We start from the raw sequence: 18580 nt of genomic DNA on the forward strand, positions 1-18580 counted from the left end.
GGTGCATAGTTCCCTGAAGGTGGAATCTCATGTTGATAGGGTGGTGAAGAAAGCTTTTGGTATGCTGACCTTTATAAATCAGAGCATTGAGTATAGGAGTTGGTATATAATGTTGTAATTGTACAAGGCATTGGTAAGGCCAAATTTAGAGTATTGTGTACAGTTCTGGTCACCGAATTATAGGAAAGATGTCAAAAAAATTGAGAGAGTACAGAGAAGATTTACTAGAATGTTACCTGGGTTTCATCTCCTAAGTTACAGAGAAAGGTTGAACAAGTTGGGTCTTTATTCTTTGGAGCGTAGAAGGTTGAGGGGGGACTTGATAGAGGTATTTAAAATTATGAGGGGGATAGATAGAGTTGATGTGGATAGGCCTTTTCCATTGACAGTGGGAGAGATTCAAACAAGAGGACATGAGTTGAGAGTTAAAGGGCAAAAGTTTAGGGGTAGCATGACGGGGAACTTGTTTACTCAGAGAGTGGTAGCTCTGTGGAGTGAGCTTCCAGCAAAAGTGGTTGAGGCAGGTTCGATGTTGTCATTTAATGTTAAATTCAATAGCTATACGGACAGGAAAGGAATGGAGGGTTATGGGCTGAGTGCAGGTTGGTGGGACAGGGTGAGAGTAAGAGTTTGGCACAGACTAGAAGGACCGAGATGGCCTGTTTCTGTGCTGTAATTGTTATATGGTTATAAGTTCTACACTGGTTTGACTTTCCAATATGCACCGCCTCACACTTAACTGTATTGAAATACATTTGCCACGCTGTGGCCCTCTTCCCGAAATGATCACGGTCACCCTGTAATGTGCGACAATCTTCTTCGCTATCAAGAACATTTGCTGATCATATGTAAATCAAATATACAAATAACAAATGCCGAGGCTCCAAACTCTGGCCCCTGCAGCTCACCGCTAATCACCAGCCTCCATTCTGTGAAACAACCTTCAAGCACAACTCTCTGCTTCCTACCACCAAGACAACTTTGAATCCAGCTGACTCGCTCACCCTGGATACAGTGGGGCCTAACCTTCCAGACCAGGCTGCCATGTGAGACTTTCTCCAAGGTCCATATAATATCACATCTACCTTTTTACCCTCCTGCATCTTCAAAAACTCAGAGATTCTCCAACCACAACTCCCTGTGCACAAAGCCCTTATGACACCTAATTCGCTATTCAAATGCTGGTACATCGTGACTCAGAATCCTCTCCAGTAGCTTCCCCACTACTGATGTCAGACTGACCTGCATGTAGTTCCCGGCTTGTCCTTGCAAATAATGGAAAAACATTCGCCTCTTTCCATTCTCCAGGACTTTCATCAGTGGTTTCTACCTCCCGTGAAGTAATTGCTCAGGTCCGGAGGATTTATCCCCCACCTAATGCATTGTATGGCCCTCCATTCTCTACACATCCACGTACCTATCTGGGAGACTCTTGGATGCCTGTATTGTTCATCAGGCAAGGTGGTGCTGGCGATACACAGTGACATCGTGAGGGCAGCTCACAAAACATGTAGATACACTTCTTCTTAACTACTATCACTGCAAACAGCAGCCTGTAATTTCCACTTAAAGACATGTACTTATAAACCATTTGAAGAAATGAGCAATTTTCTGAGCTCTTTGTTGTCTCTGCAAACTTGACTCTTAGAAATGCAGGTATGGCACCTTGAAGTTCGAAGTTCAAATTCCAAAGTAAATGTTTTATCAAAATACTGAACATATATGTCACCATGTACAAACCTGACATTTGTTTTCCTGTGGGCATGGTCAGTCAATCCAAGAAACTAACAGAATCAATGAAAGACCGCACCCAACGAGATGGACAATCAACCAATGTGCAAATGACAACAAACTGTGCAAATACCAAAGGAAAAAAATCAGAAATAACAATAATAACTTAATAAGGAATAAACATCGAGAACATGAGATGAAAAGTCAGTGAAAGCAATTCCATAGATAGTGGGAACAGTTCAATGTTGGGATGAGTAAAGTTGAGTGAAGTTATCCCAACATATTCACATGCCTTTTGTACACTGGCCGTGATCAGTGAATGTGGTTAGTATCAGAATCAAAATCAAGTTTATTAATATGAATATATGTCATGAACTTTGTTGTCTTGCTACAGCAGTACACTGTAATTTATTAAAAAAAAACAGTTAAAATAAGAACTATACATTAAACTAAACCGTGTAAAAAGAGGATCAGGGAGGGATGTGAGCCCGAAGATGAGAATGGGAAACATGATACCTGATCCATTCTTGCCTCTTTTACTCTTTTCATGTCTGAAAAATAAAACTTTTAGTATCTTCTTTTATATCATTTCCCAGCTTACTTTCGCAATTCATCTGTTTCTCCAGGTTGCTATTGTAGTTGTCTTCTGTTGTTTTCTTAAGTTTCCTAATCCATTAATTTTTGTGATATTGTATGCCCTCTCATGTTCTTTTATGCTGCCTTTGTCTTCTGTTGTTAGTGATATTTGCCTCATCCTCCCTTTCAAATACTGTTTCTGCTGAGGGATGAACTGATCCTGCATCCGTCAAATTACTCCTGGAAACTCAAGTTTTTCATACAAAGGTAATCTGCTTAATACTGGGGAAGTCAAAATGCCCAACTGCTGTAAGCCTGTTCCCATTACCCCTCTGTGTGACTTACCAACACGTCTGGTCCATAATATCTCACCCTATCGGGAGACTGGCAGTATAATCCCATCAAAATCATCATACATCATTTTATTTAAAACCTCTACTTACAGGACCTTATCAAAACCCTCACTTATTACTGCAGTGTTGGTCTCCTTAATCAAAGATGCAACACCCCCCACACCTGAGTCTGAGAGAAGTGAAATGTCTTTGAAGCATGATAACTGTGTCCTTGTTGACAACTTCCATGTTCAATATGTACTCCAGCATCTGTGTGGCAAAACCGTGACCCTCAGGTAGACTTTAAATGTTTCCCCTTCACCTTAAACAATTATCCTGTAGTTTTACACTCCCCTACCTTCACACATAGACTGGTCACCCAATGATTTTATAAACCTCTGAACGGTCACAACTTCTTATCATCTAGGGAGAGAAAGAGAGTCCCAGCCTATCCAAGCTTCTGCTAATAATTCAAGGCCTCCAGAGTCAGTGACATCTTCATTAAACTTCCCTCCACACTGTCCAGCTTTGTGACATCCTTCCTGCAAATGGGTGAGCAGAACTGTGCACAATACAGTGTGGTCTCACTTTGACTTTTACAGTTGCCATATGACATCCCAAATTCTCTACTCAATTCCCTGACCAATGAAGACAAATAGGACAAACACCATCTTCACCATCCTGACTACCTGTGTTGTCACTTTCAGTGAATGATGTTCCTGTATTCCATGGTCTTTCTGTTCTGTAATACTCTCCAAGGGACAATAATTTACTGTGCACGTCCTTCCCTGGTTGAACTTCTCATAATGCAACACCTCAGCCTTGTCCATGTCAACATCCTTCTGCCATTCTTTGGCCAACTTCCCCAGTTCATCTCGATCCCATTGTACTCTCAGATAATCTTCACTGTCCACTCTACCACCAATGTTGTTGTCACCTGCAAACTCACTAATCACATTATCAACAATGACAGGGAAATTTTTAACATACATGACAAATGACAGTACCAGCACCGATCCCTGTGAATGTGACTGGTCAGAGGCCTCCAACCTGAATAACAAGCTGCCACGACCACCCTCTGTCTCCTTCCACCAAATCAATTTTGTGACGCTGATGTTAGGTAGTGTTGATAGTCCAGTTGGAAATCAGTTAGTGGAGAGGAGGAAGCTGTTCCTAAAACATTACGTGTGTGTTCAGGTTCCTGTACCTCTTCTCCAATGGTAATAATAAAAAGCGGGCACATCCTGGATGGTCCAGAGAGCAGAGCAGATACAGACCTGACATGGGAGGTTTGAAGGGGAAAGTGAATCCATTTCATGGGACTGGTGAAGCAGAGTGACTTGGAGAATTGATCAACAGGAGACATGGCCTTTCAGGAGAGCAGCAGCAGCCGGGTCTGTGATTCTGATGTAGGGCAGGGGAGGGTGGAGACAAAGTACTGTGTAATCACTGGATTACTCCTGATGCCAAGTGCTGGTAAGGACAGGGCAGGTGGATGTGAGGATGAGGAGCTGGTACAGGAGAACAGGTTCAGGTTTCCAGCCACTGGGATCTCTGCTGGGGCAGAGGTGACCTGTAGAAGTGGGACAGGCTGCACTTGAACCAGCCGGGTCAAATATGGGCAGATTTGTTAATGTGTCGCAGGAGGATTGAAATGATTCATCAGTGGGTTGGCAACCAAAATAGTGGTGTGGCAGATGATAGTCCTTTACTCTGCCATGATAGTGGCTCCTAAAAGAGCCTTTTGTTGTGTTTAGTGCCAGGGCTGGGTTCAGGCGGGCTCCCCGCAGAAGCACCGAGCCAGCTGGATGGTAACTTACTCGGCGTGGATGGCGCACAGGTTAGTGTCCTCGAAGAGCCCCACCAGGTAAGCCTCGCTCGCCTCCTGCAGGGCCATGACGGCCGAGCTCTGGAAACACAGATGGGTTTCGAAGTGCTGAGCGATCTCCCGCACCAGGTGCTGGAAAGCCGAGGATCCAGCTGCACAAGGAGGGACAGAGGCCGAGGTTCTGTAGCTATTTTATCAGGACGAGGAATGATGGTGTTAAATGCTGGGCTCTAGTCAATATACAGCATCCTGACATAGGTATTTGTATTGCCCAGGTGCTCCAGTGCTGTGTGGAGAGCCACTGGGATCACATCTACCGCAAACATATTGTGGCAAGAGGCAAATTGCAGTGGGTCCCGGTCCTTCCTGGGACAGGTGTTCATTCTATCCATGACAAACCTCTCAAAGCATTTCATAACCGGAGATGTGAGTGCGACTGGACAATAGTCGTTAAGGCAGCTCACACTGACCTTCTTGGGTTCTGGAGCAGTTGTTGCCCTTTTGAAGCAGGTCAGAACTTTTGACTGCAGCAGTGAGAGATTGAAAATGTCTTTGACCACTTCCAGCAGTTGGTAGGCACAGGTTTTCAGAGCCTTACCAGGTACTCCATCGGGCCCTGCTGCCCGGCGAGGGTTCAGTCTCTTGAAAGACAGCCTGATGTCGGCCTCCAAGACAGAGATCACAGGGTCATCAGGCGCTGCACGTATCCTCATAGCTGTGGCTTTATTCTTCCTCTGAAAGTGAGCATAAAAGGGGTTGAGCTGGTCTGGTTGTGAAGCCTCACTGCCATTCATGATGTTGGGTTTGCTTTGTAGGAAGTAATGGCTGCAACCACTGCCAGAGTTGACGTGCATCTGATGCAGGGAACATCTGGAATTCTTTACCCGGTGGGCATGAGGTCTGGATGAATGGACGGGTTTAAAGAGGAAGGGGTGGCACAGGAGCATCATGGTCAGCGCAGTGATGACAGTACCAGCGACCTGGGTTTAATTCCCACCGTTGTCTGTCAGGAGAGCGGTTCGCATCTGGAATTCACTGCCTGCAGGGGTTGTGGGAATAAACAAACAGGACGTTCAAAGCCGAATTTGTCAGATCCTGCAGAGTCAGGTATACTGGTTCCAAACCCTCCCCTCACCTCCCAGCAATGTTTAAAGTCCATGGTAGACAAGGTTAGTTTGTGTAATAAAGACACTCTTCAGTAAAAACACTGACACTGTATTTCAAACACACTGAGCCGCCAGAGCACAGCACCAGCCGTGAGGACACAGACCAGTACAGCACACAGCTCTCCAATAGAGATTTAATAAAACACAATACTGACAGCCCAGAGCTGGACAACCCAGCATTTCACTGTAACTCTGACCTATAAACATCATTACCCCATCTACAGTATTTCACTGTAACTCTGACCTATAAACATCATTACCCCATCTGCAGTATTTCACTGTAACTCTGACCTATAAACATCATTACCCCATCTACAGTATTTCACTGTAACTCTGACCTATAAACATCATTACTCCATCTACAGTATTTCACTGTAACTCTGACCTATAAACATCATTACCTCATCTACAGTACACACTTCATAATTTTGTATACCTCTATCTAATCTTGCAACAATATTCTGTATTCCAAGAAATAAAATCCTAACCTATTTGATCTTTCCAGAGAACTCAGGTCCTTAAGTCCCAGGAACATCCTTGTAAATTTTCTCTGTACTCTTTCAAGCTTATTTACATCTTTCTTGTGGGTAGGTAAACAAAACTGCACACAATACTCCAAATTAGGAGTCACCAATGTCTTACACAACTTCAACATAACATCCATCTCCTGCACTTTGCCCTTTGTAAATCGAAGTACCATGTGCCTAAACTTTCTTTTTGACTTCATCTATCTGTGATACCACTTACTAGGAATTATGAATCTGTATTTCCAGATCCCTCAGCTTTAATGCACTTTTCAGTGCCCGACTGCTCACCGTGTAAGACCTACCCTGATTTGTCCTCTGAAAATGCAACACCTCATCCTTGTCAGCATTAAATTCCAGCTGATCCAGATCACAGTGCAAGCTTTGAGCATCTTCCTCACTGTTCATTATACCTCCAATCCTGGTGTCATACAGAAAATTGTTGTCCCAGTTCACCACATTGTCATCTATATCAATGATCTGGATGATAAACAATGGACTCAGACTGATTCTTGTGGCACATCACCAGTCACAGGCCTCCCGTCAGAGAAGCAATCATCTACAACCACTCTCGAACCTAACACTTAATCCAATTTACTACCTCATCTTGATGCTGAATGACTGAACCTTCTTGACCAAGAACCCATGTGAGACCTTGTCAAAGGCGTTGCTGAAGCCCATGTAGGCTACATCCACTGCCTTGCAGTCATCAACTTTCCTAGTAACTTCCTCAAAAAAACTCTACAAGAGTAGTTAGACATGACGTACCATATACAAAACTATATTAACTATTCCCAATCAGTCCCTGTCTATCCAAATAATTATATCTATGGTTGTTATATCTAGAGTTTATGTCTGGATCCAGAGCAAGTGGGCAAGGGACTAAACCAGTACTTCACATCAGTATTCATCAATGTGGTCATCGAGGATAGTGAGATCAGAGAAGGGAGTGATGCTGATATTCCAGGGCATGTTGTTCCTCAGGCAATACAGACAAACCAGGAAATTATAGACTGGTGAGATTTGGATCAATGCTCAGGAAATACTCTTAGACGTAGGATCTCTCATAAAAGTTTGGAGGGTAAAATGAGGATATCAGGATTTGGAAGGCAAAGTGAGCAAAATCCCAAGAGATTCTCTCGGTATATTCATAGGAAAAGGGAAGTTAGACGGAAAATCATTCCCCATGGAGATGAACATGGCCTCGGTATGTGGAACCGAAGGAAATAGGAGAGGCTTTCCACGAATATTTCGAACAGTTATCTCACCATTGAGAAAATGCGGAAGCTAAGGAAGTGACAGAAATAAGCTGCGATGTCTTAGACCACATTCAAATGGGCAGGGATCTGTATTTGATGCCTTAAGATTCATTAAGGTTGTTAAATCTCCAGGGTCTTATCAGGTACATTCTCGTACGTTGTGGAAAGCTAGAGAATACACTGTGGAGGCCAGGGGAGAGAGGGGACATGTTCAGCCAGATGGGATCAGTTGTGGTCAGTGCAGACACTGTGGGCTGAAGGGCCTTTCCCTGTGCTGGACTGTCCCACGTGTGTTGTGTGTTGAAACTCAGACGGACACTCACTGTTACCGGTCGGCAGGCAGGAAGAGAAGAAGCCGGTGTTCACAGTGGAGGCGCAGTCAGATCCACCAGTCCGCTCCCACATCCACATGGCAATGGCAGAGAACAAGGAGCATCTCGTCTCATCACCTCTGTGGCCCATTCCATCACCTCTCATTCTTCCAAAGGGCAGCAGGTTCAGACCGACCCTTCAGTTCAGTCACTGCCGCCCCGCCGGTGGGAGGAAGCCTCACCTCCACCCCGGACCGAGGGCGCTCCCCCTCCCCCCTCCGCGGCCCGTTGCCGAGGAAACGAGACTCACGCTCCATGTGCTTCTTTGTGACGTCACAGGCAGCGACTCGGCAACGGGACAGGAAGGCAGCGGCCCAGGAGGCGGGGCAGAGTGAGCTGTCAATCAGAGGAGCCGCTGGTAAAGCTGCAAATGGGTCAATGTACTCTTCATGGAAAAGGCCCGATCAGCGGGGGAAACCGCAACTCGACCCCGGGTCCAGAGCCCTCCCCGACCCTGGGGACTTTTCCAAGACTGCACTCTGGCTCTTGGACTTCTTTCCGCAAGATGCTGTCCTGTCACGTGATATCGCGGCCGCAGCCCGGGAGGAGGAGCGATGTAGCTGTCAATCAGAGGAGCGGCCCCGGGCCGTCACTGTGCTCAGAGGGATTTTGGTGTCAAACCTGTAACTGGAGGGAAAATGAACCTCTTGTAAACGAAAACAATAAAGATGTGGAAAATGGAAATCGCGAGGTACAGTATAAAACTAAACAGAAGGGAAAGCTAATGCTGAGATGTTTAGTATGAATCAATTTCAGACATTCCACCCTGCAAAAACTCATTTCAGAGAAATAGCATCACCATTTCAGGATTTCAGGGAGGTAGCACCGGCCCCGCTCCTCCAGCAAGCCCATATCCCCCCCCCCCACCCCCGGTCGACCTCCTAGGGCGCATGTATACGGGACATTTGATTATGAAAGAACACAACAATTTGACACATATAGTAACTATTTACACACATACACATATATATGTATACATACATACACATATTCCTTGTTGAGTATTTTGTTGGCAATCTCAATGTTAATGCAAATAACTTTTCTATTTCTTTTGCAAACTTTCCTTGTGCTGTGCTGTGGCTCTGCTGAAAAGAACTGTGAAATACTTGAGCAGCCTTCCCTGCGATTAGCCTCCCTAATATGTTATGGTCCCTAAAAAAAAGGCATAAGGTGTATCCTTATTATATTGTCTTATGTAATACTTTGTTTAGTGATTTTGTCTAATCTGTAAACTGGGTATCTGCAGAAAATGTGACATTAAAATATGTACTTATAGATTATCATGGAGTCATTTTTTTTATTCTATTACAACTTTAAGCACGTGTACAGGGAGTTTGGCCTCGTCACATAGGACATCAATAGAGTAGCTCTTTAGCAGCTAGCCAGCTAGTTTAAATAACATTAGCTATGCTACAGGAGCAGGGAGGTACTACTGCAGTTGTACAAGGCCTTAGTGAGACCACACCTGGAGTATTGTGTGCAGTTTTGGTCCCCTAATCTGAGGAAAGACATTCTTGCCATAGAGGGAGTACAAAGAAGGTTCACCAGATTGATTCCTGGGATAGCAGAACTTTCATATGATGAAAGACTGGATCGGCTAGGCTAATACCCTCTGGAATTTAGAAGATTGAAGGGGTATCTGATTGAAACGTATAAAATTCTAAAGGGATTGGACAGGCTAGATGCAGGAAGATTGTTTCTGATGTTGGAGAAGTCCAGAATGAGGGGTCACAGTTTGAGGATAAAGGGGAGGCCTTTTAGGACCGAGATGAGGAAAAACTTCTTCACACAGAGAGTGGTGAATCTGTGGAATTCTCTGCCACAGGAGACAGTTGAGGTCAGTTCATTAGCTATATTTGAGAGGGAGTTAGATATGGCCTTTGTGGCTAAAGGGATCAGGGGGTATGGAGAGAAGGCAGGTACAGGGTTCTGAGTTGGATGATCAGCCATGATCATACTGAATGGCGGTGCAAGCTTGAAGGGCCGAATGGACTACTTCTGCACCTATTTTCTATGTTTCTAATGAACGAATGACACCTGTTAAACTCACCTCAACATGCCTTTTACAGTCTTAACCCACCATGGGCAATAGAAAAGTCATTGTTGCAAACAGGGCAGCGAGCAACACTGTCGTTATTTTTGACCTCTATTAGGCAGGAGTACACTTTAATGTAGTCTGCAGTGATGTAAGTTTTATGTTTTCTTTTATTGAAATACTTTGCCATAGCGGTGCAGGACACGAAACTGAACTGATGGAGAGACAGAGGTCAACTGTAAAGCCCACCCACAGAGAAATTGGATGTCCAGTCCCTATATACTTCCATCCCCCATCAGGAAGGTCTCAAAGCTCTCCGATTCTTTTTGGATTCCAGACCTAACCAGTTCCCCTCTACCACCACTCTGCTCCATCTAGCGGAATTAGTCCTTACTCTTAATAATTTCTCCCTTTGGTTCCTCCCACTTCCTCCAAACTAAAGGTGTAGCCATGGGCACCCGTATGGGTCCTAGCTATGCCTGCCTTTTTGTTGGCTTTGTGGAACAATCTATGTTCCAAACCTATTCTGGTATCTGTCCCCCACTTTTCCTTCGCCACATTTATGACTGCATTGGCGCTGCTTCCCGCACGCATACTGAGCTTGTTGACTTCCTCAACTTTGTCTCTATCTCTGGAGACAGCTTATCTACTGATGTCTACTATAAGCCAACTGACTCTCACAGCTATCTGGACTATTCCTCTTCTCACCCTGTCCCTTGCAAAAACGCCATCCCCTTCTCGCAATTCCTTCGTCTCCGCTGCATCTGCTCTCAGGATAAGGCTTTTCATTCCAGGATGGAGGAGATGTCCTCCTTTTTTTAAAGAAAGGGGCTTCCCTTCCTCCACCATCAACTTGGCTCTCAAACGCCTCTCCCCCATTTCACTCACACCTGCTCTCACTCCATCCTCCCGTTCGCCCCCCCCCACTAGGAATAGTGTTCCCCTGGTCCTCACCTACCACCCCACCAACCTCCAAGTCCAACATATAATTCTCCTTAACTTCCGCCACCTCCGACGGGATCCCACCACTAAGCACATCTTTCTCTGCACCCCCCCGCCAGGGATCACTCCCTATGCGATGCCCTTGTTCATTCGTCCCCCTCATCCCTCCCCTCTGATCTCCCTCCTGGCACTTATCCATGTAAGTGGAACAAGTGCTACACATGCCCTTACACTTCCTCCCTTACCACCATTCAGGGCCCCAGACAGTCCTTCCAGATGAGGCGACACTTCACCTGTGAGTCGGCTGGGGTGATATACTGCGTCCGGTGCTCCCGATGTGGCCTTTTATATATTGGCGAGACCCGACGCAGACTGGGAGATTGTTTCGCTGAACACCTACGCTCTGTCCGCCAGAGAAAGCAGGATCGCCCAGTGGCCGCGCATTTTAATTCCACGTCTCATTCCCATTCTGACATGTCTATACACGGACCCCTCTACTGTCAAGATGAAGCCACACTCAGGTTGGAGGAACAAAACCTTGTATTCCGTCTGGGTAGCCTCCAACCTGATGGCATGAACATCAACTTCTCTAACTTCCGCTAATGCCCCATCTTCCACGTGTACCCCATCCGTTATTTTTTTATATACACACATTCTTTTTCTCCCTCTGTTCCCCTCACTATCCCCCTTGCCCATCCTCTGGTTTCCGCCCTCCCCCTTTTCATTCTCCCTGGGCCTCCTGTCCCATGATCCTCTCATATCCCTTCTGCCAATCAACTGTCCAGCTGTTGGCTCCAACCCTTCCCTCCTGTCTTCTCCTATCATTTCAGATCTCCCCCTCCCCCTTTCAAATCTCTTACTAGCTCTTCTTTCACTTTGTCCTGACGAAGGGTCTCGGCCCGAAACATCGACTGTTTCTCTTCCTGGAGATGCTGCCTGGCCTGCTGTGTTCACCAGCAACTTTTATGTGTGTTGCTTGAAATTCCATCATCTGCAGATTTCCTCGTGTTAATGCCACAGAGAAAACTGATAGATCTACTTAGCACAAGGATAGACCAATCAGAATGCTCGCTCCCACTGTCCCTCTCATTTCCAGGATATTGTATATAATTTGTGGGCATCAGGGAGCTGCTATTAATATGCGGGAGACTCCCAGAATTTCCGGTAGAGGTAGGATGTCTGCAACTGATTGCTGAGAATTTTAGCTTCATCGGTAAAGCACCGTGAGTCTAGGAGATGGTGCGAGAGTTAATGGCAGAAAATAAAGAGATAGAAGATTAACAAAGAGATGTCAGGCACCCGTTTGATAATATTTGGTTTCCCACACCACTGCATACTGGGTGCTGTTCTGGTGGACACACTGTAGGACGAACATGATTGCACTGTAATCTGTGACCTGGTGCTCTTGTCCCCATCCCCCTGCAATCCCCGGGAGCAGAATGAACCTGCCGGACAGTGTAGAGCAGATTTACCAATTGTTGTCTGGGATGGAGCTCTTCCATTGTGAGCCCATAAAATGTAGTAGAGTTAGTCACTTTGGCCCATTGAGTCTGCTCTGCCATTTCATCCATTTCCATTTCAGCCCCAATCTCCTGATTAGTCCCTGTAATCCATCATGCCCTGAATAATCAAGAAACTAGCAGCCTCTGCCTCAAATATACTCAATGACAGCCTCGACATTAGCCTCTGGCAACAAATTCCACTCTGGCTAAGGAAATTCCTCCTCATCTCTGTTTAAAGTCCCTCTATTCTGAGGCCATGGCCTCTGATCCTAGACTCCCCCTCCATTGGAAACGTCATCTCCATATCCACTCGACCACGGCCTTTCTACATTTGAGAGGTTTCAATGAGATTCCTTCTCATTCATCTGAATTCTGGTGAGTACAGGCCCAGAACATTCAAATGGTCTTCATATGATAACCTTTTCAATCCCAGAGTCATTCTTGTGAATGTTCTCTGAACCTTCACACCCTTTCTTAGATAAGGGCCTAGAATTGCTCACAATACTCCAAGTGAGTCCTTACCAGAGCCTCATAAAGCCTCAACATTACATCCTTGGCTCTTCTATTCTAGTCCTCTAGACGCTGTATCCCATCTGCCATTAAATATCCATTCTCCTAATCCATCTAAGCCCTTCTGTAGCCTCTCTGCTTGCTCAGCACTATCTGCCTCTCCATGTATTTTTGTACTGTCCGCAAAGCCACCAATTCCATCATTCTAATTACTGACATCTCGCATAAAAAGAAGTGATCCAAAAACTGATTGCTGTAGAACTCTGCAGGCAACCAAAAAAGGCTCATTTTATTCCCACTCTGACTCCTGCAAATCAGCTATTATCTTTCCTGTAATATCATGGGTTCTTAACTTGTTAAGCAGCCTCATGTGCGGCACCTTGTGATATACAAAGGACCAGACAGTGCACTGAGTGTATTACAGATTGGAGTTTCAGTGAGGTGGTCTCTCCTGAGGTACAGGCAGCAGGTAGCTGAGTGACTGCGAGGAGAGGTAACGGGAACAGGCCCTCAGTACAGCAAGCTCCTGTGGCCATTCCCCTCGGCAACACTGAACCTCTTTTTGCTACTGCTCGGGGATGTCCTGTCACTGAGACTGGCTCTAAAGCTTACCGGGTGAGGGCCGTCAGCCAGGGTGATCGTTCTGAGTAAATGGATAGATGAGTTGGTGGACGTCAGTGAGAGATTCTGGATCGTGTGTTGCCTCCCTGGTGCCAGGGTCAGGGACGTCTCAGAGCAGATACAGAACCGGGGGGTCAGTGTTCATTCAGCCAGAGGTGGTGGTTGATGTCAGTTTCTAATGGACAGGCAGAAGAGGGAAGAGGTCCCACACAGTGAATATAGAGAGTTAGGGAAGAAGTTAAAGAGCGGGACCTGAAGGGTTGTAATCTCCGGGTAAATCCCAGTGCCGTGTGGTCGTGGTGTTAGGGACAGAAAGTTAGGGCAGATGAATGTGTGGCTGAGGAGCTGGTGCAGGGGCAGGTTTCAGGATTCTGGATCATTGGAACCTCTTCTGGTGACCTGTACAAGAGGGATGGTTTGCACCTTCACTGGAGGGGGGTCAGTATCATGAGGTTCATCGCTGCTCCCTGGGAGGGCTGAAACGAGATTGACAGGGGGATGTGAACCGTAACACCAGTCACTGAATGGAGAGATTGAAGCTGAGTTTGATGTCATGCACAGTAATGCTGTAAGGATAGATTTTGAGGCAAATCCACATCTGACATGGAGTTTTTTTAAAGACCAGCTGCACAGTGTTTCAGGGCCAGTTTGTTCCAGTGAGAGAGAGGGTCAAGGTCAGCAAGGTACAGGAACCTTGGATGATGAGAGAGGAAATTAATTTAGTCAAGGAGGAGGAAAAAGCATTTGTAAGGTTTAGGAAGCTGAAATCAAACAGGGTAAGGTGTCCAACAAGGTCCCACATGGTAGGCTCAACAAGGAGTTTAGGATGGGTCCACAGTGATGTGGCCTATTGTCTTTCCCATGGAAGGGAGTGGTTAGTCGTGCATGGGTCCTGTTCTAGGTGGAGGTCTGTGATGAGTCGTGATCCAGAGATGTTTGTACTGGGACCTCGGTTACTCGTGATATAAATGATGTGGATAAAAATGTGGTAATGTAGGTTTACAGATGGCACACAGATTTGTGAACACTGTGCATTGCACAGAAGAGTTCCAAATGATACAGCAGGATATTGAAGAGTTGCTGATATGGTAGGAACATTAACAGTATTGACAAAGAGAAGGATGATGGGGTCCAAGCATACAGTCTCACTGAAACTGCGAGCACAGGTTGACAGGGAGGTGAAGTCGTGTGTGACATGTTTGCCTTTCTCAGGCAAGGCACTGAGTTCAAGCACCAGGACATGATGTTACAGGTTTATAAGAGCTGGTGAGGCCACATTGAGAGTACAGTGCTCAGTTCTGGTCACCTCATTATTGAAAGCGTGTGGAGGTTGTGGAGCAGGTGCAGAGGTGGTTTACCAGGATGTCTGGTCTGGAGGTGGTGTTCAGTGAGGAGAGGCTGTACATGCTGGAGCTTTTTCCTCTAGTGGCATCAGCTCAGGACAGAGTTGATAGAAATTTATAGATTTTTGCAGGTCATTGTTGGTGTAGATAGCTAGCAATATTTTTCACAGACGTGAATTCCCTTCTACTAGTTGACATGTATTTAAGGTCAGAGGAAGGAAGTGAAGAAAACAGAGTAGTGGAGATTTTGAATGCACTGTCAGGGGTGGTGGCAGAGGCAGAGAACACAGGAGTATTTAAGGAAATATCAGACAGGCACAGGAATATGTAGAGAAGGGCCAAAGTTCCACCCCTGTACTGTCCTGTGTTCATGAACAGCAGATGGCCTCTGGGCATGCATTCATGCACGAGGCTGGGATATTATATCGCAAACAATAAATGGTTTTGCGAGGGGCAACAAACGCTACAAATACCTGTCGCATTTCACAGTACAAATGCTACAGGTATGATGGAGTGGAGGGAAGAGAGGAGGAAGAGATGTGCTTGATCAGAGAGAACATCTCAGTGGTACTTGGAGATTGTCCCAATAATATTGAAGTAAGGAAGGGATAGCAAACACCAGAGGGCATATGGACAAAGTCAAGGGAGGGAAGTTTAGGGCAGACATTAGGGGAGGGGTAGTTCTTTTTTTAAAGAGGGTTGTGGGTGCCTGGAATGATTTGCCAGGGACGGTGGTGGAGGCTAAAACATTAGGGGTAATTTAAGAGCCTCTTGGACAGGGACATGGATGAAAGAAATACAGAGGGTTACGGAGTAGTGTGTGTTTAGTACTTTTTTGAAAGGAATCTATGGGTCGGCACTACATCGAGGGCTGAAAGGCCTGTACTGTGCTGTGGTGTTCTAGGGTTTTGATGGGATTGTATTATTGGCCATCAAATATCAGGAGTCAACAAGGTTGTAATAGAGGGACATTTCAACTTCTCTCACGCTGACTGGGACAGCCGTAATGCCAAGGGTTTGGTGGATCAGAATTTATTCAATGTGCCCAGGAGATTCTTCTCAATCAGTATTTCGAAGTTCCTACCAGAGACAGGGCAACACTGAACCTCTTTGTGGGAAATCAGACTCGACAAGTGACGGGTCCTTCGGTGCTGGAGACCTCGATCCACCCACCCCCTCCCTGGCACAAACCAAAGTCGGTTCTCAGAGCGACCCACCGCCTGACAGAGGGAGCCTCTCGGGAAATCTGACCAAACTCTCTCGCAAAATATTCATTTATATTTCAGAGACCCGGGTGGACGAGATTTCCAGTAAATACTGTCAGTTCCAACAGGGTAAATGTAGTTTTGTAGATAAATGTAAATATTATTGTTCTGTGAGGCGGTGGGAATACTCATGAGGCAACGAACAGGCGATGTTCCCGCTTGCTGCACACCGGAACGGTCCCGGGTCAACCCGCAATGTCAAACCCAGACAACGCGGATTTAGGTCATGAAGAGCGGAGTCGTACAATGTCCGGGGGCTAACTCTGGAAATTAATTTCACGACCCTAGGCCGAGTGAACCCGCTGACTCTCCGCAAGGGGAGAGCTGCATTGCGCCGGCAGAGAGGGGAAATGAGTCAGGGCCGAAGCGGACCGATTTCTGTGCAGATAGATATCAGTTTACTTCGCGGAAGAAACGTGACGGACATTGAACTGTCGTGACTGTGACAGATACAGAGTCCAGTTACTCTGAACGGAAATCACCCGGTGCTCAGCCCTTCCACAGACACTGTGAGTGGCTCTGAAAAGAGCCTTTGGGTAAATAGGTTCAGCTTACGTCGCTTCACTTACTGGCACCGCCGGTTTTCTTGGGCAACAGCACGGCCTGGATATTGGGTAACACACCGCCCTGAGCGATAGTCACCCCTCCCAGCAGCTTGTTGAGCTCCTCGTCGTTGCGGACGGCCAATTGCAGGTGCCGGGGGATGATGCGGGTTTTCTTATTGTCCCGGGCCGCGTTGCCGGCCAATTCGAGGATTTCGGCTGTCAAATACTCGAGCACAGCAGCCAGGTAGACCGGGGCTCCAGCACCCACCCGCTCAGCATAGTTGCCCTTTCTTAGGAGTCTGTGAACCCGGCCGACCGGGAACTGCAGTCCAGCCCGAGATGAGCGAGATTTGGCCTTGGACCGAACTTTGCCAGCGGTGCCTTTTCCACGTCCAGACATTTCCACGGTCACAGTAACTTCTCCACCGAGAATGAAAGAATGTTCACCCCGCCCCAACTCGCCCTTTTTATACCTTCTTTGAGAATGCAAACTGATGTTTGTGATTGGTGTAAATTTACTTATTCTCATTGGTGAAGAGAAACGTCCCAATCGAAGAGCTGCCTTAATCACCAATCAGCAGTCCGTAAAGAAGAAGCGCGGAAAGTAACCGTCTCCTCCCCAAAGTGCACTGAAATTTCGAAAAAGCCCGCCAAAAAATAAATCTCTTGTTCAAATTTAATCAGAAATTAAATAATTGCTGATCTGTTTGACGATTGAGTGTTCGTACTTCCCCGTTACTGAAACCGGGCACATTTAATGCAAATGTAGTTGATATTGAAATGTCTGGGAACTCAATTCTCTAATTTCTTTCAACCCGTAACGGAACCGAGTAAAACTGAATCTCAGCTTCTGCCCGGTGCCGGTCATTGTGCAAACGTTATCAGGTTATGGACAAACGGCTCTTCTCAAACTGTGACCAGCGGCTAGTCTAAAATGTTCTATGAAACAATCATGAACTCGTTCAGGCCTCTCATTGAAATAATATTCAGAGAAGTTACCCAACTGTAACTAATAAACTCCTGAACCCACAACTAAAACAGCAAAGGCAGCAATCCTCCGCTCGACATGGATACCGGCAGGGGCGGACTGATGAGGATGGGAAGGTAACAAGTCCGTGTCAGTGCAGTGGGAGGAATGTAAAACACCGAGATTATACGGAGATGAACCGGATACTCCAACCCTACCATAGCTCTTGTAAAAGACACCAGAAATAAAATGTGTGCAATTTAGTGTCTAAATTTTAGTACAACCCTCTTAGTGAAATTGTGAGTGGCTCTTAAAAGAGCCGTTTTGTTTTCGATCATCGCACTGGAGAGCTTTACTTGGAGCTGGTGTACTTGGTCACCGCCTTTGTCCCTTCGGACACGGCGTGCTTGGCCAGCTCCCCGGGCAGCAGCAGGCGCACGGCGGTCTGGATCTCCCGTGAGGTGATTGTTGACCGCTTGTTGTAGTGGGCCAGGCGGGAAGCCTCGCCCCCGATGCGCTCGAAGATATCGTTGACGAACGAGTTCATGATGCTCATCGCCTTGGAGGAGATGCCAGTATCGGGGTGAACCTGCTTCATCACTTTGTAGATGTAGATGGAGTAACTCTCCTTCCTCAGCCTCTTGCGCTTCTTCCCTGCCTTGCCTGCTGGTTTGGACAAAACTTTCTTGGTGCCCTTCTTCGGAGCAGATTTCGCAGGCTCAGGCATTTCTTCCGTCGGTTTCAGACCCTGAAGAAGCAGAACTGACTCGGAGCACGAATTAAATAGGCAGCGCCCGGAACAGTATGCTAATGAGGGATGGGATGCCTTGGATTCCCAATGGCTATTTGAAGATTCTATTCATACAGTAAAGTCATTTGATTGGCTCTCCGAAGGCACACGTACAACCAATCAGAACTCTCTCTCTGGACTGCCCCGTGTTCGCTTGGGTAAAACTGCGGACTGGGAACTGGCGCTGATCTGGTGAGTTGCCGCTGCCGGTTAATTCCTCAGGAAGGAAATCCAACATACAAAATGGACCATAAGGCACAGGAGCAGTATTCG

At 46.4% G+C, this 18580-nt stretch overlaps 2 protein-coding genes across 2 annotated transcripts in view; both read right to left on the reverse strand.

Annotated features, from left to right (window-relative positions):
* Positions 1 to 16566: 16566 nt before the first annotated feature.
* The window catches only part of LOC140188831 (uncharacterized), a 184644-nt gene continuing 182630 nt past the window's right edge, over positions 16567 to 18580 (reverse strand). The window contains exon 3 of the mRNA XM_072245485.1: positions 16567 to 16970. Within this exon, the coding sequence (XP_072101586.1) occupies positions 16567 to 16970 (404 nt within the window). The remainder of the gene's footprint in view (positions 16971 to 18580) is intronic.
* LOC140189036 (histone H2B 1/2-like) lies at positions 17870 to 18244 on the reverse strand. Its single transcript, XM_072245718.1, has one exon. The coding sequence runs from the start codon at positions 18242 to 18244 to the stop codon at positions 17870 to 17872; it is 375 nt and encodes a 124-aa protein (XP_072101819.1).

The sequence above is a fragment of the Mobula birostris genome, chromosome 28, assembly GCF_030028105.1.
Source record: "Mobula birostris isolate sMobBir1 chromosome 28, sMobBir1.hap1, whole genome shotgun sequence".
Lineage (NCBI taxonomy): Eukaryota > Metazoa > Chordata > Chondrichthyes > Myliobatiformes > Myliobatidae > Mobula > Mobula birostris.